The 24,105-nt window shown below is 41.0% G+C and overlaps 3 protein-coding genes across 8 annotated transcripts in view; 2 read left to right on the top strand and 1 right to left on the bottom strand.

The window, feature by feature from the left end:
• The first annotated feature begins 2,824 nt into the window (after positions 1 to 2,824).
• Positions 2,825 to 10,230, top strand: LOC125563010 (transcription initiation factor IIA subunit 1-like). The gene is made up of 9 exons (XM_048727557.1): positions 2,825 to 2,974; positions 3,057 to 3,158; positions 4,124 to 4,265; positions 5,117 to 5,259; positions 5,831 to 5,900; positions 6,443 to 6,573; positions 7,368 to 7,418; positions 8,454 to 8,687; positions 9,398 to 10,230. Exons 1-9 carry the CDS (start codon positions 2,954 to 2,956, stop codon positions 9,503 to 9,505), a joined length of 1,002 nt encoding a protein of 333 aa, XP_048583514.1. The 5' UTR covers positions 2,825 to 2,953; the 3' UTR covers positions 9,506 to 10,230.
• A 377-nt stretch (positions 10,231 to 10,607) lies between these two features.
• LOC125563009 (acid-sensing ion channel 2-like) lies at positions 10,608 to 16,166 on the top strand. Its single transcript, XM_048727556.1, has 5 exons — positions 10,608 to 12,737; positions 13,142 to 13,289; positions 13,835 to 13,891; positions 14,235 to 14,370; positions 14,911 to 16,166. The coding sequence occupies exons 1-5, from the start codon at positions 11,859 to 11,861 to the stop codon at positions 15,140 to 15,142; spliced, it is 1,452 nt and encodes a 483-aa protein (XP_048583513.1). The 5' UTR covers positions 10,608 to 11,858; the 3' UTR covers positions 15,143 to 16,166.
• The window catches only part of LOC5519930 (protocadherin Fat 4), a 44,934-nt gene continuing 36,329 nt past the window's right edge, over positions 15,501 to 24,105 (bottom strand). For all 6 annotated transcript variants that reach the window (XM_048727550.1, XM_048727553.1, XM_048727552.1 and 3 more), the window contains 6 exons: positions 23,815 to 24,085; positions 22,493 to 22,725; positions 20,560 to 22,122; positions 19,801 to 19,976; positions 18,452 to 18,709; positions 15,501 to 17,619 (listed from right to left, as the gene is read on the bottom strand). In XM_048727550.1, coding sequence (XP_048583507.1) covers positions 16,854 to 17,619; positions 18,452 to 18,709; positions 19,801 to 19,976; positions 20,560 to 22,122; positions 22,493 to 22,725; positions 23,815 to 24,085 — 3,267 coding nt within the window. In that variant the 3' untranslated portion in view covers positions 15,501 to 16,853. The remainder of the gene's footprint in view (positions 17,620 to 18,451; positions 18,710 to 19,800; positions 19,977 to 20,559; positions 22,123 to 22,492; positions 22,726 to 23,814; positions 24,086 to 24,105) is intronic.

Raw genomic sequence — 24,105 nt, 5'->3', positions numbered from 1 at the left:
AGTCAAGTAAAGCGTGAATATTTCTCCTCTAAATATATTAATGCGTTTGGAAATAAAGCCCAAGATACAAATACATTTATTAGATGAGAGGTAGATTTCCTCTCTTTTGCTAGATTCATTTGTGAAAGCGATTGCACACATTTCGTAATTTGACCTTTTGTAGCAGATAGAGTCTCATGTTCACAGCTCCGCTTAGCAGCGAGCACGTTAAAGCATCGAAATTTACCCGACGAAAATGCTGTTGGACTTGTTCTGAATAAACTGTTATGCCTAAATACTGTTTCAACTCGAATTAAAAGGTATCATGTAAGTACCCCCCCAGGATTTGAATAAGGAACTGAGCGAATAAGGAAACAGACGAAAAAGGAACTGCGAATAAGGAACTAACTTCACTCTGGTACTTGAATATTGCTTTATTTGCTTGTAAAGCTTCTGACATTATAACTTCTATTTATTGTTCTATGTGAAGTTTTCTAGCGGGAAATGTGTTAGTTTTTCAAGAAGTGCAATTGAATTTAAATATTGTACATTTAACTAAATGAGTCCTTCTTCTGCTTGCCCGCATATATATTAAGACACATCAAAATGAAGGGTGTCGTTTCTGATTGCCGCGCGTCCAGAATTTGTGCCGCATGCAACTTTGTTATTTCATTTCTCATATTAAAGTCACATTGTCACCATTGTCACTTACTTCCGGAGGTCCGACGGAAACCTCAACCGTTAGAAGACAAAAGAATCTATTCGAATCCGAAATATTTAACAAGTCTCCAAAACAAGTCCTGACATTGTAAGCTCTTTAACAGGCCATCCGCTCTAAATTATCAGTCATATCCTCAACAGAACTTCTAATAGACACCGCTTTTACAAGTGTGAAATATTTTTCGCGTTTTCCGTTAAAAATTGTTAAAGGTTGTTAGGTAGACCAGCAGTAAACTGGTGGTATGCCACTTTAAGTGCAATGAGAGATGGGAATTCTGAGTTCATATCCATTCCAGAAAAGACAAAGGATCAACAATCTCTAATGTGGAGAGTCAGGTTGTTACATTTTTGGAAGAGAAACAAAAACAAGTTCAGCTGACCTGACCATGGCTTATTAACCCAGGTTTGGGGAAGATGTACCACTGAGATGAGAATGATGAGAAGAAAAGCTAAATTCAGAAAGCATTTCCTTCTCTTTCTAATGGTTCTGTTTTTCTACTCTAAGGGTATTGTTCCATGATTGCTTATTGATTGCAAACTCATACTCATAATGTTCTTGTCATGTTCATGTAACTGCATTTAGCTGGTTATACTTCTTGGTAACCACCATTCTTTGAAAATCCAAAAAACTTTCTGGTAATCACTTACTACAAGCAAGAACACATAGCTGTCAACTCACACGCATAAGGCAGGTGTCACAAGATCAGGTGCATACACAGTGGGTTGCGTAGGGTGCGCACACCCCCCTTGGTGGCCAAAAAGTGGGTCATTTCTCATTAAGGAATCTTCAAATACTATGCCTTTTCCATATGATACCTATGACTGTATTTGACCCGATTTCACAAGATTTCTGTCCAAGTTGGGTTGACAGCCATGAGAACATAGCTGTTATCACATAACTTGATCTATTTTCATGAGGAAGGCCTCTCAGAACTTAAATGTAAGTTTTATAGTAAGCAACATTTTGAATTGATGGATTTAGAGATATTATTGACAATCTTATCAAACTGTTATTAACGATGAATACTTTACCATTTTAGATCTTCATCTACATTATATGTCTGTTCTAACAATAAATTGTGCTGGTTCATTAATATTTCTTATTGTTCCACCAAACGGTTTCTATAGACTTATTTTTCATCTTTCTCAACATCTGCAACATCTTTCTCGTTATTTTTGTCTTTATTGCCCAAATTTAATATAACTTCTGGCTCTATTGGCTTTACTTTGAATAGCCCCAGATCTCTCATGGCTTTCTTGCATGCCCAGTCTTCAACTCTTGTCCTTAGAGCGACTTCTTTTTTTCTTCTTAATACCTCCTTGCACATAAGTTCTAGTTCTGATAAATTCACTTTCGGGTCTTTCACTTTCACCCTTTGGTAAACTTCAAGAAGTTGACCAAGTTCATCCCATTCTGCTGTAGACTGATTGTACACCTCACTAAGAATCGCAGGACTGCGTGAAGAGCTTTTTATCCCACTGAAAAGAGTGCTCAAAGCAAAACAAGCAGCAAGAATCGAAGATGTTCCGCCAAGAATCCCTTTGCCTTTCAATGAAAGGCCTGCTTTGTAAAAATGCATGACTCCAAACCCACCAGCGCTCATGACACCAAACGAACTAGCCGATAACTCCAAGAATCGAGCAAAAAACTCATGCCTTCCAGCACTGTAGTGACAAGACAAAGCGTTGATTTGACAGTCTTGATGGAGACTACTAAAAATATCTTCAAATTCGTCCCTCATTTTTTGTGCTAGAACTTCTTCTTGAGAAAGCGTTTTGGAATATTTTGATCCCATGACAACGAAATTGTATCGCTGATTATTATTATAGTTCAAACGGTATTATTACTATTGTCGGAATCCTACAAAAAGACAGCAATAGTGGAAGGGATTCTTACGGATTTTACGGGGCTTTGTCCACCATTTTGTTTGAGGGAATGTGCAGAGCATTGTGGGATATTGATCTTACGAATAGATGCCGACTAGTAATTCAAAGTTCAACCTCGGCAATTTCAACTAAATTGAAAAAGTCCGAACACACGAATAGTAGCCGACAAGATTCTCGGCCGAGTAATTCCCAGGATGCAGTGCTGCTACTAATCTGCTTGGAGGCTAGGCATTTGAGAACAATAAAGCAACCCCCCTATTGCTGGTATTGTTCAGTATATAAGTCCTCGGCGAGCGCAAAGAAGGTGGCTTTCTCAAAGCCCAGCGTCCCCGTAAACCCGTAAACCTTTTCAGAAATACCAAACAAAATGTCAAATTCAAATATTGTGGTGAGTGTGTCTATGGATTACCTTGAATTCCATGTTTCTGTGCGAGATTTATAGCGGTTTTTCCGAATTTTGTCTGTGGCAGCCTAAATTATACAGGAACGTCATTGAGGATGTGATAAAGAACGTAAAAGAAGCTTTCTTGAATGAGGGTGTCGATGACCAAGTACTACAAGAATTGAAGCAGGTATTCTTCAGACAAGTGCCGCTTTTTGTGCCCTTGCTGTTATTTTTCTGCTGTATCGCGTTTGTTTTTGTTCAGATGGCATATCTTCTCGCATGAACTCCCAATCAGACGACATCGAATGTTTCGACAGAAATCTGATAAAATGTTTCGACAAAACTACGAAAAACAAATTGAGACTATTTGAAATTGGCAAACGTTTCATGTTGAAATCGCCGGTCTGTTTTTTTAATTTTGTTATATTGGTACCTATCTGTTGATTGTTGTCTTTGTGAGTATAAAAAAAACTCTATTCCATTTCTGTCCGTTCATGTCAATTGAATTTTTTTCAATAATTGTCCGACACGGAAAGCATCTATTTGATAAATAAAAACGGCATAGAAAGATTAAATTTTGTCAAGTTTCACAATTATGAATGATAGTTGATATAGGCTGATCTCCTTACCATGTGGGAATGCTACAATAAAACCTTGTTATGCTACACCCTTAGATGCTTTCATCCATTTGAGTCGGGTGGGGGGGGGGGGTTATTTTTTATATTTGATATTTGCCCAGATATAGCCTGCAAATAGGCCCTATTTGTGCTGCTTTGGAGTTTTAGCCTTTCCCCTCACTATTGTTATTGCAAGGGAATTTCAAACTCACTGGGATTCCTTGTAAGCGTCCACAACAAACTCACTCGGCCCACACACTAGCGCATGCGTGCAGGCTAGCCCAGATAGAGTTCTAAATTTCTCTTTTAGTCTAAAAGTTTTAATGGCTTGATCAGTATTCAACCCCTTAAATATTTATTTGTTATTTATTTGACCCTACTGTTAGTTTGAAAAGACCTAAACTTCTGTATGCTTGATAACTCAAAAGAAATAAGTAAAATTCAAAGCAAACATATAAAAAAACTAGCAATACTTCATCATCAATTAAGTTGTCTAATTCTTCCTGTCTTTCCTTTTTTTGAAATTTGTTTTTAGATTTGGGAGAGTAAATTGCTGCAGTCTAGAGCTGTCGATGGCATGCCAGCAGATGGTGTGCTACAGGCTCGACAACAGTATATGTACCCTCATGTTATACAACAGGCAATGCCGCAAGCTATATCACGGCAGCCACAACAAGGTATGGTAGTAACAGGGTTATTGAGTTGAGGATTTAATTAAAGCATGTGTGCTTTTATGTCAGTATCTAGTTAAAAAAAAATCCCATCTCTTATTTCCTTTCAACCCTGGATAAAAGAAATAATTGTGCTAACATTTCCTAATTTCCTTCCTGGTCTCAATTCTGAATCAATTTAACCATATAATATTTACCTATTCCTTTTTCTCCTGGTCTGTTTAACCATGTGATATATGTGCCCAACCTCCATTTCCTGCCTGTTCTGTATTCTAGAACCATTAATCCATTTTATGTCTGTGTCCATTCAATATTTATCTTCCTGGTCTGTATTCTAGAACCATCAATCCATGTTATATCACTGTCCATTCCTATTCATCTTCCTGGTCTGTATTCTAGTACCATTCATCCATTTTATATCTGTGTCCATTAAATATTTATCTTCCTGGTCTGTATTCTAGAACTACTGTATTCATCCATGTGATATCACTGTCCATTCCTATTCATCTTCCTGGTCTGTGTTATAGAACCATTTATCCATTTTATATCTTTGTCCATTCAATATTTATCTTAACCTGGTCTGTATTCTAGAAGCATCAATCCATGTTTTATCACTGTCCATTCCTATTCATCTTCCTGGTCTGTGTTATAGAACCATCAATCCATGTTATATCACTGTCCATTCCTATTCATCTTCCTGGTCTGTGTTATAGAACCATAAATCCATGTTATATCACTGTCCATTCTTATTCATTTTCCTTGTCTGTGTTATAGAACCATTAATGCATGTTATATCACTGTCCATTCCTATTCATCTTCCTGGTCATGCCTATTCATCTTTCTGGTCTGTGTTATAGTGACAATACCTTCCACCCATGTGGCATCTGTGTCTATTCCTGGTGGACTAGCGCAGCGGCAGACCCCATCTGGCCAGACAGCCATTATCTTCCCAGAGGCACACGCCCAGATGCAGGCACACGCCCATGCACTGAATCAAATGGTGGGTGAAACATCATCTTGTTTCCTTGAGTCCCTAATATTACCAGCAAAGTCTAAGGAAATTTAGTTCCTTAGAGTTATACTTGTTTTCAGCCACAGTTACAGAAAAAATAACTTTGCTTTGGAATTGTTTTGGTGGAGGTCAATCAAGGAATCCCTGTGGAGATGAAGAACCTGGTCGCATGAAACTCCAAAGCTACCATTTTATTTTTAGCATGGCAAAATCTTTCAAAAAATTTTCTTCAATCGATAGCTTTTGAGCTAAGGGGACCACAAGCAGAGATAAAGACATAGCATGAGAGACATTGTTTCTAAGATAAAATTCATTTGCGTTTATCAGAGCTAATTTATATTATTTAAAATACTAATTTCATGTAGAATACAGATTAAGCCTTTTTTTACTTCATGAACAAAGTGCATTTTTTTCTTAATTTCTCTTATTCAGTGTATTTGTACACTACTTAGTTTCTCAGGTTTTAAAAGTATTGTGAAAATTATTCAGCACCTGACATTGCTAATTACTATTATCATCCATGCCAACATTGGTGACCTTTTTTGTTTGTGTGCTCAAGACCCCCGCTGCATCGGCCGCAACCCTAGCAATACCAGGAATACAACAAAGCCAGCAAGGTGCAACACAAGGTGCTGTACTAGTGGCAAATCCCCAGATCAGCATTCGTCTCTGATGATAGGATAGCATTTACACATTATATATGTATTTTAAGAAACATTGTAAGGGCGAATGGTAATTGGCAAATAAAGATAAGTAATGTAATTGCAGAATATATCCACATTTTCTTAAATTCAGTAGAAATTTGTTGTGTTCCATGCTAATTTTGGATAGCAGAACTGCAATTTGCTTATTTAAATACATTGAAGACACATGTATTTAGTTTATTATCAGCCATAATTAGATTCTATTCAATATACACCTAAAAGATGACAACCTTTTTACTTTTAAATCTTTGCATTCTTTGATTGATAATTCTTATTCTTTCCCTTCTACATAGACTATTCAGGGCTATAGCAGAGGGTGGGGCACTGGGAGCACGTCCCCCCCCCAATATTTTGAAAAATTATAAGCAAATGACCAGGAGGGGCATGGCTGTTCCCCCACAACGTTCTTGATTTTTTCTGAACTGCTCCCCCCCCTAATATTTATAATAATTTAATTTTTTTTCCAGCTGGTACCACCAGGCTAGCACCCTACCCCACTGCACGGACAATCCAAGTAGCACACCCTATACAGCACCAACAACTCCATCCACAGATACCGCACTTGCAGGCCCAACAACTGGCAGCAAACAAACAGCAGGTGATTACTGAATTTAAACTGTACTACTTTAGAGAGACTTAATAATTTCAAGCTGACGGCTATAAGTTCAAAGCTGAGGGCCATAAGTTCAAGCTGGGGGCTATATACAGTATGTAAGTTCAAAGCTGACTGCTATAAGTTCAAAGCTGATGGCTATAATTTCAAGCTGAGGGCTATAAGCTCAAAGCTGAGGGCTATTAGCTCAAAGCTTATGGCTATAAATTCAAGCTGAGGGCTATAAGTTTAAAGCTGAGGGCTATAAGTTTAAAGCTGAAGGTTAGAAGTTAAAAGCTGACGGCTAGAAGTTCAAAGCTGTCGGCTAGAAGTTCAAAGCTGAGGGCTAGAAGTTCAAAGCTGAGGGCTACAGTATAAGTTCAATCTGATGGTTATTAAGTTCAAGCTGATGGCTATCAGCTCAAAGCTGAGGGTTATAAGTTTAAAGCTGATGGCTATAAGTTCAAACTTGAGGGCTATAAGTTCAAGCTGACTGCCATAAGTTCCAGCTAATGGCTATAAGTTCCAGCTGACGGCTATAAGTTCAAAGCTGGCGTCCATAAGTTCAAAGCTGAGGGCTATCAAAGCTGACAGCTAAAAGTTCAAAGCTGAGGGCTATCAAAGCTGAAGGCTATAAGCTCAACGCTGACGGCTATAAGTTCAAAGCTGACGTCTATAAGTTCAAAGCTGACGGCTATAAGTTCAAAGCTGAGGGCTATCAAAGCTGATGGCTATAAGTTCAAAGCTGACGGCAATAAGTACATTATATGTACTAGGTTTTCTCCTTTTTCACCTTTTAGATGACACAGCAACAAATACAGACTCAAAGCCAACAAGGGAGAACGAACAAGGTGACCATCACATTTCAAAATACCATAGCACTGCATTGTTTATTGTTTGGGTGTTATTTCATGTCACTGTATATTTGCTGCAAATATTCTGTAAACCTCACCGACCACAACAACAGTTGTTGGGTTTAATCACTGGTTTCAATCACTCAAAATTTTTGAAGGATTTTCATTGGCCAGCACTAAAATGGTTTCCCGGCACGCCACCCTCCCCAAGAAGCTGACCAATTAAAAAGCATTAACGTGTTTTGAATCAAACGAGGGAAGCCAGAGTGTGCTTTTAGCAGAAGGTATTGATGAGACTTCGCTGAATATTGAAAATGCCAGGAATTATTTTACCACTCGTAATCCCTGTTGTGATTTTCAAGTGGTTTTATGGCAAAGAGTGTCCATGTCTGGTAAAACTTGGGTTGTATATAGAGCCACATAGCCGATAACCTGGTATAAGGTAGCATCCTATTTGCATGATACTGTAATTGGCCCGCCCTTTCCGCACCTGATATATCAGATACCCAGGGGCAGTTTGCTTCATAGAGGAACGAAAGCGATCATTTTGTGAAAGTGTCACAAATCCGGCTACAATTTATCTTCCTGGTCTGTATTCTAGAACTATTCATCCATGCGATATCTGTGTACATTCATATTTATCTCCCTGGTCTGAATTCTAGAACCATACACCCATTTCATATCTTTGTCCATTCAATATTTATCTTAACCTGGTCTGTATTCTAGAACCATCAATCCATGTTATATCACTGTCCATTCCTATTCATTTTCCTGGTCTGTATTCTAGAACCATTTATCCATGTCTGGTAAAACTTGGGTTGTATATAGAACCACATAGCCGATAACCTGGTATTAGGTAGCATCCTATTTGCATGATACTGTAATTGGCCCGCCCTTGCCGCACCTGATATATCAGATACCAAGGGGCAGTTTGCTTCTTAGAGGAACGAAAGCGATCAATTTCTGAAAGGATGATAAATCCGGCTACAATTTACCTGAAAAGTCTATTTTTTGTCACCCATTTTCTGGTAGCCACAAATGGTAATACAGGTAGATGGCGCCAATGACAGTAGCGACGATGATGATGATGACGAGGACGACGATGATGTCGATGATGAGGACGAGCATGATAAAGCTGGTGACCAGGGCAACGAGGAGAACGTAGAGGAAGAAGAAGAACCGCTCAATTCAGATGATGATGATCCTGATGATGGCGCCACAGACTTGTTTGACACTGAGAATGTGGTCGTCTGCCAATTCGACAAGGTGAATGGTATTCACTAGACTTCCCTTGATGTGACGACCACTTTATTTGCTTCCTTCCTTGATGCACCTCGCTCTGTTTTCTTCCTTCGTGATCCACCATGCTCTGTTTTCTTCCTTCTTGATGCACCTCACTATGTTAGCTCCCTTCATTGGTGTGCTCGCCCTGTTTGCTTCTTTCCTTGATGTTGATGCACCCAAATCTGTTTGCTTTCCTTGATGCACCATGCTCTGTTTTCTTCCTTCCTGATGCACCTCACTCTGTAGCTCCCTTCATTGGTGTGCTCGCTCTGTTTGCTTCCTTTCTTGATGTTGGTACTCCTTACTTTGTTTGCTTTCTTCCCTGATGCACCACCTATGTTTTTTTTCCTTCCATGGTGTGATCGCTTTGTTATCTTCCTCCCTTGGTTGTTATCTTCCTCCCTTGGTGTCTTTTTCTCTGTTTTCTTCCTTTTTTAATGCACCTCTCTTGTTCTCTCTATTCACAGAATGGCGAAATAAAATTAAGGGCTTGGTTTTGACTACTACCGTCCTTGATGAGTCTCGCTCTATTTGCTCGCCCTTTAAATGCGCTCTTTTGACCCCCCCCCCCCCCCCCCCACACACACACACACACACAAGCACACTGTTCTCTATTCACTAGAATGGCAAGGTACAAAAAGCCAGGTCTAAACTAGTTCCTTTATTGATGCGTCTCGCTCTGTTTGTTCCAGATCGCCAGGAGCCGTAACAAATGGAAGTTCCACTTAAAGGATGGCATTATGAACCTCAAGGGAAAAGACTACGTGTTTCAGCGAGCGACGGGGGAGGCCGAATGGTGACCATCTAAAAGACAGAAATGCCCTCTTTCTACTTAAATACGTGCCTTGTTTATTGAACGTATCAGGTTGTGGCAGCGTCCTTGGATTTGCGCGGTGCTTCTAGGACGGACCACTGTCCGCCCTGTCCTTCCCATGATCCTCTATGCTCATGCAGTGTTCGAGAGCAGTCTGGTATCGGACCGAGTATCCACGCCTTGAAATGTGTTGTGTTGTATTTGGTGGCTTTTATTGGTTGCTTTGGGAGAAGAAATCAACACCCAAAACATACACGTCGATGTGGCGTCGCATCCGTTAATCCTTCTTGCACGACATTGCTGTTTTAGATATGTAACAATCTGAACTAATTCAACAGCCTCAGTCAGCCACCATTTTGCCATCCTAGCAAAAGTACTAAGTGTTAAAAAGCATTCATTTCCATCGGCTGATTTTGGGAGGCCAATGCGATATTTTCTATAGAATTTGGTTAATATAGCATTAAACTTTGTTTTTTAGATGGTTATTTCGAGTTTTCAGCAATTATGTGCCATCCAATATTAAAACAAAACAATTACAAAGGTGTGGCTGGAAAGAGCTCTTTAAAAATATATATAACTTGACCTCATTATTTAAAACATAAGGAGAAGAATTGCGCCGTTTGTACTTTAGGATATATTGAATTAAAGGGATTGTTTGAAGCAGATTACTGTAAGCCGCTACTGAAATGAATATATCATTTGTTTATCTCATTTGTAGCACTCTTCACGCAAGTCTGATCAACGGAGCTTAAATCTCAGGGGGAAATAATTATGTAAAATAAAAGAAATCGTCCAAAAGAGTATTAAGATGTGTTTGCGAGAATAGAAAAGTGAGAATTGTATTTAGGTAAAACCAAGTGGCCACCCTGTGTCGCTAAGGTACAAGCAAACCTCACCCATGATGTACTTTAAAGCCAACGAAAGTAAAAAACTGGTCATAGGCGGCTTATTATTTGTATTCGTGTTTATAAACAGCTCAATGGTTGAAAGTTTTGAAAAGTTGCAAGATGCCTCTAAACAATATTTATTAAGTGTATAGGGAATGGTTACGAAAATTGGCATACTTAGAGAGATTGTTCCTTGCTTGATGTTAAAAGTGAATTGTACTTAACAAGAATGTTCATACCAAACATCGCTAACTAGGGATATATTTTTTACAGCCTTCGTGTCCAGACAGTGTCTGAAATCCATTTTTTATCTATAAGTAGCGTGTAGTCATGGAAAATTGACCAATTATCTTGATTTATTGCTGCCAAATGGTTTATTGAACGACACTAAAATATTTTAGCCATACATTGGCCTTCGTTGATTGCACGGTGTCCCCTATCTAGATAAAGTCAATTTTTTTTTGTATTTCTAGGCGGTCGAATATAATGGATGTGCATACCTTTAAAACTCCCGCATTAGGCGGACTCCCAAGATATGTTGGACTTCTTCTTCCCGCTCTCCATCGTGGAGCACAAAATATGGCGTGGGGCGAACTGCTTTATCCGAAGCCGCTGCTTGTTTTTATAGTAGAAATTGCAAACTGGAAAAATTGTAAACTATCAAGTACACAATTTCCATCCTCCCCCCCCTTTCGCCCAGCCCCACCCTACTATTCGTCATAGCCCATGTCACATTTCTTCCCTACCTCGTCCCCAGGGTATTCTGGGTAATTTTCAATATGGCGTAGCTAGACGCCATATTGAAAATTACCCAGAAATCTCTGGGGACGAGTTTGTTTTTTTCCAAATTTTACATGTCACATTTCTTCCCGACCTCGTCCCCAGGGTATTCTGGGTAATTTTCAATATGGCGTAGCTAGTATGGCGTAACTAGTTTATCTAATATTTCATGTTTTGCTATGTTTAGAGCGTGTTTACATTTAATATCTCGTGGTCTATGCCCATTCCCAGCTGGCACTACCTTTGTTTATTGATATTTACAAAACCTCTCATATATTTTAATCATTTTCAAGTAGAAATCTATACATTTTGAAACCGTGTGTGGATATAAGGTTCCAAAAATGGAAAAAAAGACCTTTTTTTATTTTCACATCTACATTTTGCTTTATTTTATTATCGAGTGAAAATAGACCAAATGACGTAAATAACAATGCCCAAAATCCACTGTTTACAATGTGCACCTCTGGACCGGCTTCTCTAATATAATCAGATAACTTTATTTTCTATACTTGACAGAGTCCATCTGTCTATATTACAGAAGAGAGTAGTAGACAATTCGAATGATTATGACTATGTGACGTAGAAAAATCTCTCCTTATTAAAACAATTGCTTTTGAGATAAATTTACAAAGTTCTGAATTTTGATCTAAACCGAGCCGATTAAACAAGAATATGCCTGATGCGAGCACCAACCCCGAGAATGAAAGTGTCGGGAGTACCATCTTGCAAACGTTTTGCTGCAACACAACATTACATGGAGTGCACCGGATCTACAACTCAGAAAACCGACTGAGTAGACTGCTGTGGGTGTCTCTTCTGTTTACCGTCACAGGCTATACGTGTAAGAGTCTTGTTTATACCAGTCTGCGCTTTAACAGTTACCCACATACCACACTTTTAAGCGTAAAGTTTCCAGAGAGTGGCGCACTTAGATTTCCTGCAATCACCGTATGTCCAACGAACATTTTTATGAAGAGAAAGCTCCACCTTCCGGATTCCCACCCTGATTATGAAAAACTTGGATTAAACCTAACAATTTGCAACGAAACCAAAGAGCTCAGACGGCGGTTTAATCTCACGTGTGGGGAATTCCTTCTCTGCGCCGGTGTGCCTATTTTTCCGGCCCATAATCTGAACTGCGGAGTCAACGTAACAACCTTGAGATCGCTATACACAAAAAGCTGGTCTAATGTTCCAGAACAATTTATCAAGGCTTACAGCGCGAGTTTCAAGGAGACGATAGTGCTATGTAGATACGGACTGTACCCTTGCAACATGAAGCTTTTTACCGAACAAGTTAACAACATTGGGAGGTGTTTCTCCTTTAATAATTTCGTGGGAGACAAAAAAGAATCATTACTAAAATCATTTTTTCAAACTGGGACTCTCCTGTTGGTGCTTAATGCTAATTCCAAGGAAATTACATATGGACATTCTCTGACTGAGGGGTTCCGAGTAATTGTTCATGACCAAGGGACATATCAGGGATTCCATGGCGGCGTGCGTATATCCCCTGGATACATGGCTTTTGTTGAACTCAGACAAATTCAGGTAAGGTTATTAAAGATGACAGGTCAGCCAAATCGTTGTTATTGTTTTCATCAAAATTTGATGACGAGAAATTAGTTGAAAAATTCTCGAAATATCCAGGTACAAACAATGCTTGGACTCGGGAAGAGGCCGCTTCTAGAGGGTGGCCGCTTTGTAGAAGTATTCGTGTAATCTCAATAAAACATAGCCGTAGCAGGCCTCGAATTATTGGAGGACACGATACAGAAGCTTTAAGAAAATATGGGAGGGACACAGCCACGCCCATACAGGTCATTTGCTTATATGTTTAAAAAATATTGGGGGTGGGGATGGGGGGTAGGCGTGCCCCCAGTGACCCACCCTGCTACGGACCTGTGAAATTTAAAGTTTAATCACAAGTCCTGACCCTATTTATTCTACAAAAGACAACCTTCCTCCAGTCCCCTTACAAGACGAACTGCACGAGGCGTAAGTTGACAAGTTACTCGACATACACCGTCAATGGCTGTCTGGATGACTGCTTCAACACACTATTGGTGGAGAACTGTGGCTGCAAGTTTCTGGGCTTTCCAGGTCAGAAAGGGAAGCACAGCGACGCTCCGTTAATAAAAACACCCCAATACACTAGGTTTTAGTTGTCTAGGGCTCGAGTTATCTAGGGTTTGAGTTCTCTGGGATTCGAGTTATTTGTGGTTCGAGTTATCTGGGATTCGAGTTATCTGGGGTTCTACTTATCTAGGGTTCTAGTTATCTGGGATTTGAATTATCAAGAGTTCGAGTTATTAATGAATCGAAGGGGGCGGATCTAGCCTTTCTCTTAGGGGGGGGGGAGTTTTTTGTTACATTTGGCTTTCTGACAGCCCAAACTGGGGGGGGAGGGGTTAAACCCCCTAAACCCTCCCCCTATATCCGCTACCGACCGAGTCTTTTTTACACAAAAGACGATTGTCTTAAGGGCGTGCAAATGCAGGAAAATAAAGACGAAACAATCGATTTGAGTCATCTTTGCCTTGTAATGTGTTCGAAATCGTCTCAGATTGGGCAACAAACAGATCTAAGATAGCTAATTTGATACTTGTCGAAATTCTATTTCGAGTTATGTTGTAAATGTTTCTTAGGGTTCAGTGAACGAAGAACGTGCACGCTGGTGGATAAAGATTGTTTCGTCCAATTATGTGAGTATAAATAAATATCAAGGCGTTTTCGATTAGCTGCTAGACGTGTCTCATTTGGGATTATTCGAAAATTTTCGACTTCGACCTTAGGGGAACCTATGGCGCACGAAGAACGAGGGGAGCTGGATCTGCTTACTGAGAATTCTTGATCCCATTGAGCTTCGGCCTTTGCGATTTCCAAAACAAAACTATTTTTAGCTACCCCAAAATAAAAAAAGGACAGCTGTCTATGTCATCACTTTTTAACCTTTAATTCTGTATCTAAGCAAAAACGTTTATCGGGCTTCCTCTTGTATTCAATTTGGTGTTACTTCATTTATTTTACCTCCATTTTTATCTCCAGTCACTTCCGTGAATCCCGATCTTTGCAACTGTCGTCCGCCATGTGAAACTACGTCCTTCCAATACGAGCTATCAACCTCCGCCTTTCCCGCTCCTAACTCCTTTCTCAGGATCAACATGAGCCTGGAGACCCAGCGGTAAAGACTTGAAAAGCATGCGCAAACCTGCTGCACGCAAATGCGCAGGCAGGCAGGATGGAAGAGAGGAGCTGAGGCCCCGTTAATGCAGTCTCGTTCTCATAGCCACGTGCCTTTGCCACGTGCCGTTGCACCTTGTCCGCCAAATCCTTTTTCAGGAGGGTACCCAGGGGGAAGGCTCAGCCCCCCTTCTAGCAGGCAAAAATACAGTAAATGTATGATACATTATCTAAAAAAAACGGGAGGGGGGGGGGGGGGTGCGCAGTCAAAGGTATCATATGGAAAAAGCATAGTATTTCATAAGAAATAACCCATTTTTTGACCGAGGGGTGCGCGCGCACTCTGCGCAACACCCTGTGTGCGCGCCTGTAAAATACAGGAGAAAATGTCTTGTAATGGTCTTTTGGGCCCCCTCCTGCTAAAAATCCTGGCTACGTCGCTGTTTTTGCAACTGATGATATCCAAGCACACGTCCCCGCAGCAAATTCTGGCTAGATTCCGCCTGTAATCTACCAATTCATTCGTTGCTATTTTTTTTAGTGAAAACCTCGCAGCAGTGCAAATATCGTACGTGGGAATGCAATACGAACACCTAGAAGAAGTCCCGGTGCTTAGCGTGGAGAGCCTGTTTGGCGAAGTTGGGGGAATCCTTGGGCTCATGCTCGGATGCAGTATTCTAACTGTTGTTGAAGTCTTTGAGCTCGTGTGGTGGCTTATTTATACCGGGTTTAACAAGCGTTTTAGGCGTGTTAAGCAAGCCTGGGCAAAGTAGATACGAATGTGATTATAGTAAAGATCCTTGTGGAGTACCCGGTTTTGGCACATTCAGAAATGTCGATAAGACACTGGTTTGCTTTCCTTTACACTTGAAAATACAACAATTTATTTGACAGAAAATTACAAAATAAACCTCCACGACATCGACTCATCCACGATAAAATTATGATATTTTATTAGCGTATATTTGTTGTGTAGCTCGATACTGTACGCGAGCATAAAAAAGTACAGCATTATTGGCCTTCTTTCAATAGTAGTCTAAAGGATCATTTCGCTGGCGAGCCCAACAAGCAAAGTAGCCTAAAATACGGGTAAAGTCTAGAAAAAAAACAAAAACAACAACAACACAGGGGTTAATTTGATATGCTTTATTCAGTTATTCCATTCATATCGTTTATTGGTCAGTAGCAATACGAATAAGTAGTAATGATAGAAGACCGTATCGTCTTTGACTTTTTATCGATTATCTAAGAGATGCATGCGCCTGGTCAAGTTTACAAACGCTCGATCCCAAGTTTAAAGAGCTCTTTACAGCCACACGTTTTCTATTGTTTACATTCAATTTGAAGGCTCAAATGTGCCGAAATCACGAAATCACTATCTAAAAAACAAAGTTTAATACTTTATTGATCAGAATCAATGAAAGAAATCGCATTGGCTTCGCTAAATCAGCCGATGGAAATGGATGCTTTTTCACACTTGGTATTTTGCTAGGATGACAAAATGGCGGCTGAAAGAGGTTGTTTAAGCAGGGATAACGACAAAAGCTTGAAGGACGCGACCTTTAAAAAGAACCTTTACGCTAAAGAGTGCTATTGCATAATTTTTCTCATAAAAGCAAATTGAAAAACAAGCATTTGTTATATACATCTTAATAATTTTGTAAATTCCTTACATTAACATTTTCTTTTTCAATAAAAATTCCATCCAAATACATATATAGAATTGTTATAATTACAATATCCCAGTTCAAGATCATCCTCAAAATTATATTAAATAAAAATCCCACAATCACTGTCGATTTTGAGATCAAATCTTGCTTGTGGATAAAAGGTTTGCTTAAAAACTTATAAAAGCTGCTTGCTTACAAACTTATAAACTATTTAAAAATACAGGTTCGTACCTACTTTGTGCAGGCGAGTCAAATGGCGGCATATTTGATTTCCAATAGCGCATAGAAAAAATGACACAAAGCCTAAAGATTCTGGAGCCAATCTTGAGTGACGAATATTTAGTGTCGCAAAAAAAATAACCAATGCTGATAAGTTTTACACGAGTGAAGTACATCTAAATCACTATGATATTCAATCTATCCTGCAATATCAATGGATAGAATATATGTATCATCATATATCAAAATTGATCAGATATTTCAATGATATGATATGATATTCAATCTATCCTGCAATATCAATTGATAGAATATATGTATCATCATATATCAAAATTGATCAGATATTTCAATATAAAAAAAAAACGCTAGTCGGGATCCTATAGTCTATAGATTTAAATTGAAGCGTACATTCTAAGCTTCCACACGCTTTTTAAAAGGCCCTCAGTGAAAACGATGCGATACTTGGATGGAAAGCTTCGGACTGTGCTAATTAACAATTTACAAAATCAAAATCTGAGTATAGAAAAATCAGGATTATAAGCTCGTACATCATGTCCTTGTCCTGTCCGGTTTCCTGTCCAGCTATCCTGTCCTAACAGTCGCTCTGCCCTGGTCTATCTTCCAAGACCTGCCGTGGACGAGGCGATGGGTCAAACGAGAAAGCACTGACAATATCCATCGGCAAAGGCTCGACTGAGTCTTCGTTATCCTCTCTGTCGGAGATCGATATTCCGTCGGATCGTTTAGGCGAGTCGTAGATGGGGTGATCAACCTTCGGTTTTTCTGTTTTCGTTGGGACAGAGTATAGGGGCTCTTCTTTAGGGGTCGCATAAAGGTTTTCCTCGGCTTTGTTGGATCCTTCTCCGCAATCTTCTTCGGAGCTGGGCGGAGATGGTTCGGATTCATACAAGGGATTCACCTGCCCTTCATCTGTCGATGGAATGTTGGGGATTGTGGGAAGATCATCTTCGGATCCATTCGGAGAGCGGTCGGGCTCAAACAAGGGGTTTACGCGACCTTCTTCCGAGCTTATCTCACCTGTTGATGCCATCGATTCGTCTTCGGGTGTAATCGGAGAGGGCTCAGTTTCTGTGATTTTCGCTCGGTTTTTGAACATCGGGTTCACGAAGGCTACATCCAGATCTTCTTCCTCCTCCTTGTGGTTCTGTTTATTGCGCTTTTGAGCTTTCTTCTTTTTCTTACCTTTTAGTTGACCTTTGCCTTTTCTTGATGCGGACGGTGATCCAGTAGCGCCGCTCACTGCTATATTTACACCAGAAAACAGCCCATTCGCACATTCCACTCCTATCTCAGGCTCTCGATAGTCATCGTCTTTGCCGTCTTTAACCTTGAAAGATCTGGTGAGTGCAGAAATTAGATTAATAGATCAAAATATTGATGCAATGCCGAGGTGACTACGTGTGTGACAAGTGCCCTTGTCAGCCACTCCTTTGTTATTGTTTTGATTTAATATTGGAAGTCACATAATGTACTAAAATCTCGAAATAACGATCTAAAAATAAAGTTTGATACTTTATTTACCTAATTACTTTCGGTCGATTACGACCGAAAAAAATATTTTTAACGGAAACCTCGACACACCTCGAGTGTGTCAACTGCTGATTTAGAGCGGTTGGTCGTTTAATAGCGCGGATTCTTCTGTCTCTTGTCGGTTGTGGTTTCCGTTGGCCCTCATACATACATACATACTACAAAGTACGATGATGAAGAATATATTGTGAATAGGAATATGAATGGCAAATTAATTGTTTTTCTTTTTCTTTTTTTAAATATGAATGTATTTGGAGCAACGCCCGAGTCAGAGATGAAAAGGTGCTAAACAAAATAATTGAATTGAAAAAGTAGACTGGTGACAATGGCGCTTTAAACAAAATGACACTTGTCCTCAGTTCATCATGGAGCCGTCTCTGGTAGAGAGACTAAATGAAAACGCTATTGGAACACGGGGGATGATACTTGAGATTTTGCAGCTATGATGCCAGTGACAAAGACTCTCTGCCCATGATTACACCGCCCCCCCTCCCTGACACTCCCCCCACACACCCCTCCCCCCCACACACCCCCATCCCACCCCTCCCCCCACACCCCCACCCACACATCCCCCTCCCCCCCCCCACACACACACACCACCACCCCTCCCCCCACACCCCCACCCACACCTCTCTATACCTGTACATGGGGTTGGAGAACCCGGTATCCGATTCAACGTCCGGTTCTGGCTCGTCCGGTCTAGCGTACAGAGGGTTGTCACTCATGACAATCGTAGAGTCGATCTCGTCTTCATGTATGCCGTACACAGGGTTATGCGCCTCGCCTTCCCCCCCTTGGTGATGGCGGAACATGGCGTCAGTGTAACTTGTACGCGACTCCAGCAGTTCGTCGTGCAGGAAGAGGGCTTTGAGCTCGCGTTCCTTGCGAGCCTTCCGCCTGAAAGAAGTAATGTAATTTTTGAACAAAACTAAAGTAAGTATTTGTATAGCGCAAGTCGACATTGTTGGTATGAGCAAATGCGCTTCCATGGTCGTACCTAGAAATTTTTATCTAGGGGGGTGGGGGAGAGGTTCAGTATTATATTTGCCCCCGACCAATACTGTAAGGTGAGATACGAGACCTCCGGCTAAGCGTCCTATCCGCGAAAACGAGGGATCTCGGGCCCTCTGACTTATGAAACAAAGCATGTGCAAAACAAGTAGTGGACTGCGTATCTGCATGCATGCCGTGTTAAAGGTAAACGAGGGGTTGAATTGGATCTGGCCTGGAATGAAGTTTCACGACGCCCTAGCATGAGCCAACATCATGACTTTAGAAGACAGACGTGTGGATAAGACCAAGAAATTCGTTAATGAATTAAGCCTAGTAGTCCGGTTTATGCCCTGATTCATGACAGAATTATTGATTCAAAACACAGCATGTGCCTTAGGTCTTGAAGGGAGTCTCACCCTGTTCCTGTAAATACAGATCGCTTCTCTAAATTCGTTAATGTAAGATTTCAACCACTTAGTTGTAATTCAGTCACACTGCAAAAGGCTTTTATAAACTATATTACTATTTCTATTACTATCTATTAACACCAAAAAGGATATGCATTTAAAAGAATAAACCAGATGTTTTTTTTATTATTTTACATCCCATGAGCAAAGCTCGCGGTCCAAAAAAGATGGAAAAAGTCGAGGTTTTATGAGTTCTCGTACGGCCCAAGCAAACGTGGTCAATAAGATATAAAGTGTTTTGAGGAAGATTTTTTTTATTACAAAGTGTAAATCAACACAAGGTTGTAAAGGTGTGTTAAACGCCTCTGTGAAACAGAGTAGTAGCGCTGACGTTTCGGGCGTTAGCCTACGCAGACCATCTAGTTTTTTCTACAGCTAGTTTGAAGTCTTTTTAGTTTTACCATTTTTATTACAAAGTGTTGCGTTGTTTCTAGTGGGCCAAATACGGGGATGTACCAATCAACATCGAAGCTGTATAATAAAGCAATGTACCATAGACAAACTAAATACCACAGGGTAACCACTCACATGTGCAGTATAAGCCCCACTAGTAGAGTCAGTAGGACAATCCCACCAAGTCCACCAATCACGTAGTACATATAGGGATGAATGACAGCTCTGTTGTCTTTTTCCTGCTGCTGACGACGCGGTGGGAGGGGCTTGATTTGTAAGGTGTCAATCATACCGGGGACGGCTGAGCAGATCTGACAGAAATTTAAGAACAAATTAGGTTACTTTAGGGGCTTCCTGTGGTAGGATGTCTAATAAGCTTTAAGGGTCTTTGAAACATAGTTTACTTTATCTTGACTTTCTTAGCTTATCTTGACTTTAAAGCTTATCTTGACAAAAAGGAAGACTAAAATGAAAGAAGTGTTAAATAAAGACAAACAAAGACTTATCCTTTCGAAGGTAACCTTGTTAAAATCTCCATTGCTAAAGCCTGGAGGGACTTCTAGTTTTGAAAAACGCAAGACTAGTTCCAGTACCTCGCGGTTAAACCAGCGTGGCGGAATGGCGGAATTTTACCGGCGAACTGTCATATTTTGGCAAATGCTAAGAAAACTAGCGCAAAGCTAAGGCTATAAGTTTTTTTTATGGCTCGTTTATTTATCAAACAAATCTGTCCTCTTTGTACAGAATGGTTTTAATGCTAAACAGTTAGTCAAAACAGCGACCGGAGTCAGAAATTCGTACCTTTACTCTAACGATTCAACACTACGATTAATTTTGTCTTCGCCAGAACACGCGCATGCGCATATGTTATTCAGCACTGTCGGAGGGACTAACCTTTCCTTCAAATGTGTCTGTCGCGATATAGTGCCTGTTTCTCAAGCACAGACTCCTTAGCTCTAGATAAAAGACATTCGGTGGAACAAAGATACCCTGCGCTTTCACGACAAACCACACCCCGGTATAACTGACAAGTTGATCCTCTTCCACGTCACGCTTCGCACGCAAGCGCACGCGATCTTCATTTAGACCAAGTGAGTCCATGCCAATGTCATTCGTATCACGTGTGTCCTCAATCATCAAACCACGTCTAGCGAGATCCTCATCCATGTCACGGGCATCCACACGACTCGTCGTCCACACGTCACGTCTGACACGCGCGTCCACGCCCCCCGTCATCTTGACTACCCTAAAACTCAAAACGTACAGATCTGTAGCCGAAACCCGCGAGTTATCCACGAAATCACCGGATATGTCGCTCATATTGACCAGCATCTGCGACATTATGAACCTCTGAAGCTGGTACTGCCAGTACTTATCGCTAACGTCAGTCAGCGAATAAACGGTCCGGTTGATGTACATGGGGATCTCAACCTCCCTTTCAGCGCACTTGGTAGGATTCGTCTCATTCTGATATAGATCAGGGCGGACGCAGACTTGGTTATAGTCACAGTCTGTTTCAGCGCAGTCGCTTATCTGCCTCTGGCAGACAGTACCGGTGTATCCCTCCTGGCAGATGCACTCAAACCGCGCAATGCCGTCCTTACAGTCCAGCGCGTACTGTCCACACGGTGAGGGCTCACACTCGTTTATCTCACGGCTACAATTTCTCCCGTCAAAACCAAGCTTACAGAAGCACGCACGCTCCTCGTCTGAACAGAACTTTGTGGTGCCAGGAACGCAGGGGTCATCATCACAGAAGTACGCGCATGTGTAGTTATTGACAAGGTCTGTACACTCGCCGCCCGGCCTGCAAGGGTTTGGAATGCACTCGTTGATTTCATCACACCAGCGCCCGTTGCCAAGGTAACCAGGATTGCACGTGCATGTTAAGGATGTCCCCTTCACGCGCGCGCACGTCGCGTTGCCGTCACATACGGTCTCGTTCACGCATGGGTCGACGCGTTCCACGCGCACGAACACGGAATCGTTCCACGCGAGTGGCGGAATCCCGTTGTCCATCGCTTCCACCATGATGTCATACGTGTAATTAAGGCTCTCCATTTTGTCGTAGCTTAGCGGTCCGTTAACTGTTAAATACGCCGCGTTCCCGGAACTTAAAGAGCTATTTAAGCACACCGCATTAATTCTAAACTCGGTCTGATAGGATAGGAGAGAGTAGGAGACCGTCTGCTCAACTTCGGGGTTTGTACTCGTGACCTGTGCAATGCACTGCCCGGTCCTTATATCCTCCTTCACTGTCACGTGACTTGGGACCAAGCGAATATCGTAGGGCGCCTCGTTGACATCAGTGACGTTGATAGTGACGTCATTTGTGACGTCGAGGGGCGTGTCGCCGTTGTCCGTGGCCCGAATTGAGATGTGTAGTGTGGCGGGCGGAGGCAAGGCCTCATGGTCAAGGTAGGATGGATCTTTGACGATGAGGTTTGTTCCGTTAACCTTGACCGAGAACAAAAAAAAGTGAAAGATTAGTCCGTATGTTATTGGTCTGTCTACTATTTGAATTTTGCCTGTCTATCTGTATGTCCAATTGCTCATCCATGCGTCTCTCCATCCGCCTATCTCTATCTTTTTCCTGTTACTTGTCTGTCTGTTTGATTGTTTGTCTGTAAGCCTATACGCTTAGTCGTTTGCCTAATTGGCCTGTCTGCTTGATTATCTATCTGTCCTTCTGTCAATTCGTACATTCATTAGCTCTGCTTGACTGTCTACTAATATGTGCTCTGCTTGACTGTCTACTAATCTGTCTATTAATGAATACGTTCACTGGTCTTTCCGCCCGTCTATATGTCATCTTAGATTCACATACCTCAAACACATTGTCGTATTTGCCGACCACCTGAAACACGTGACTCTGGCCTACATCCGGGTCCTTGCATGACAGACTGCCAATCGCGTATCCCTTTACCACGTTCTCCTCCACCACAGGGGACCCGGTCAAGGTAATATCATATGGCGCCTCGTTTATGTCCGACAGCGTCACGTTAAAAGACCGCTGGTTCGAGTATTGCGGGTTCCCGTCGTCGGTACACTTCACTGTGACTAAAAACGAGAAGAGTTGGCCAGAAATTACTAAAATAAGGCCAAGCAATCACGCCGCCATTTTGTGCCCCCGCTCAATGGCAAAACACAAAGAATCCATTTTTTCAGAAGTGCTTTTAAACATGTTTTAAAGAACCTATCATTTCTAGCATTTTATATTAATATATGTACATATTTTCCCCCCTATACTAAGTTTTCTTTCTATTGAATTGTTTGCTGTATTGTAAAGCGCCACTGGATTCATAGTAGAAGTGGCGCTATAAAAATCTATTATTATTATTATTGTTATTGTTATTGTTATTGTTATTGTTATTGTTATTGTTATTGTTATTGTTATTGTTATTGTTATTGTTATTGTTATTGTCCATTTGCGTCGGCTTATTCAAGCAAGTAATTGAGATATGTTCGATCAAATATCGTCAATAACATGTCACAGTTCATTAGTAGATTATTATTTTGAAGTTTCCTTGCGAATAAACCACTGCATTTTCAATAGATAGACAATAACAAAGGATTGGGTGATTGACATTCTTAGAATACTACAGGTTGTACACAGGCCCTTATTCGGCACAAGACTGTCAAACAAGAGAAAAGTATATCTTCATTAGGCGGCAGACAGCGTTGTATTCCGTGGCCGTAGGGAATTTTCGTCCCGGGGAAAGAGGGGGGAGGGCTCAGTAATTTCTCCAAAGAAAGGAGGAGACTGACAGTTGTTATCTCGAAGAAAACTTATATTTTGCAAATGTTTTCGCCTTCTTTTTTTTCCTGTACTACTGAAAAAAAATAAGGAAACGAAGACTCGGAGGTATTAAAGCGGCCTTTTCACCAGTTTACTTCCGGAGGGCCGACGGAAACCTCAAACGACAAGAGACAAAAAAATCTGTGTTAAAATCCGCGGTATTTAACAGGCCACCCACTCTAACTTATCAGTCACACCTTAAAAGAAACCTTCAAAAGACACAACGCTTTTATAATTTTGATGTATTTTCGCATTTTTCTTTAAAAATCATCGGAGATTGCGTATTCGACCTGATTGTGAAACTTGTGGCAATGTCGCTTTAAATACACAAGAAAATACTATTATCTAACCTGTAATGGGCTGTTTCATCGTCTCAAAGTCCAGTTCGGAAGCTGCTACAAATATTCCCGCCTCGGATCTCGACAACTTTTTTATGTAAAAGTACCGCTGACCATCTATCAAAGTACAGTAGTGTTCCTGCAAGGTATCGTCATCGACTACGGTCACGTTGGCCAGCGGAGTTCCGCTTTTACTGTTCTCTGGTAGCACGATGTTTTGGGGGCGAATGATGACGTCAGAGGGAGCGTCATTGCAGTCGATTACAGTCACGGCTAAGACTTCCTGAAAAGAGAGATCTTCGA

Source organism: Nematostella vectensis, chromosome 5, assembly GCF_932526225.1.
Source record: "Nematostella vectensis chromosome 5, jaNemVect1.1, whole genome shotgun sequence".
Taxonomy (NCBI): Eukaryota; Metazoa; Cnidaria; class Anthozoa; order Actiniaria; family Edwardsiidae; genus Nematostella; species Nematostella vectensis.
This window is presented reverse-complemented; position numbering and strand designations above follow the sequence as displayed.

What these genes read in the sequence shown, in the direction of transcription:
- LOC125563010 (XM_048727557.1), top strand. Translation starts at nt 2,954, where the DNA reads ATGTCAAATTCAAATATTGTG. An exon ending in TGTCAAATTCAAATATTGTG is followed by an intron (nt 2,975 to 3,056) that starts GTGAGTGTGTCT and finishes TGTCTGTGGCAG; the next exon opens with CCTAAATTATACAGGAACGT. An exon ending in AACAAGGGAGAACGAACAAG is followed by an intron (nt 7,419 to 8,453) that starts GTGACCATCACA and finishes ATTTTCTGGTAG; the next exon opens with CCACAAATGGTAATACAGGT.
- LOC125563009 (XM_048727556.1), top strand. Translation starts at nt 11,859, where the DNA reads ATGCCTGATGCGAGCACCAACCCCGAGAATGAAAGTGTCGGGAGTACC. An exon ending in TTGAACTCAGACAAATTCAG is followed by an intron (nt 12,738 to 13,141) that starts GTAAGGTTATTA and finishes ATTCTACAAAAG; the next exon opens with ACAACCTTCCTCCAGTCCCC. An exon ending in ATGAGCCTGGAGACCCAGCG is followed by an intron (nt 14,371 to 14,910) that starts GTAAAGACTTGA and finishes TATTTTTTTTAG; the next exon opens with TGAAAACCTCGCAGCAGTGC.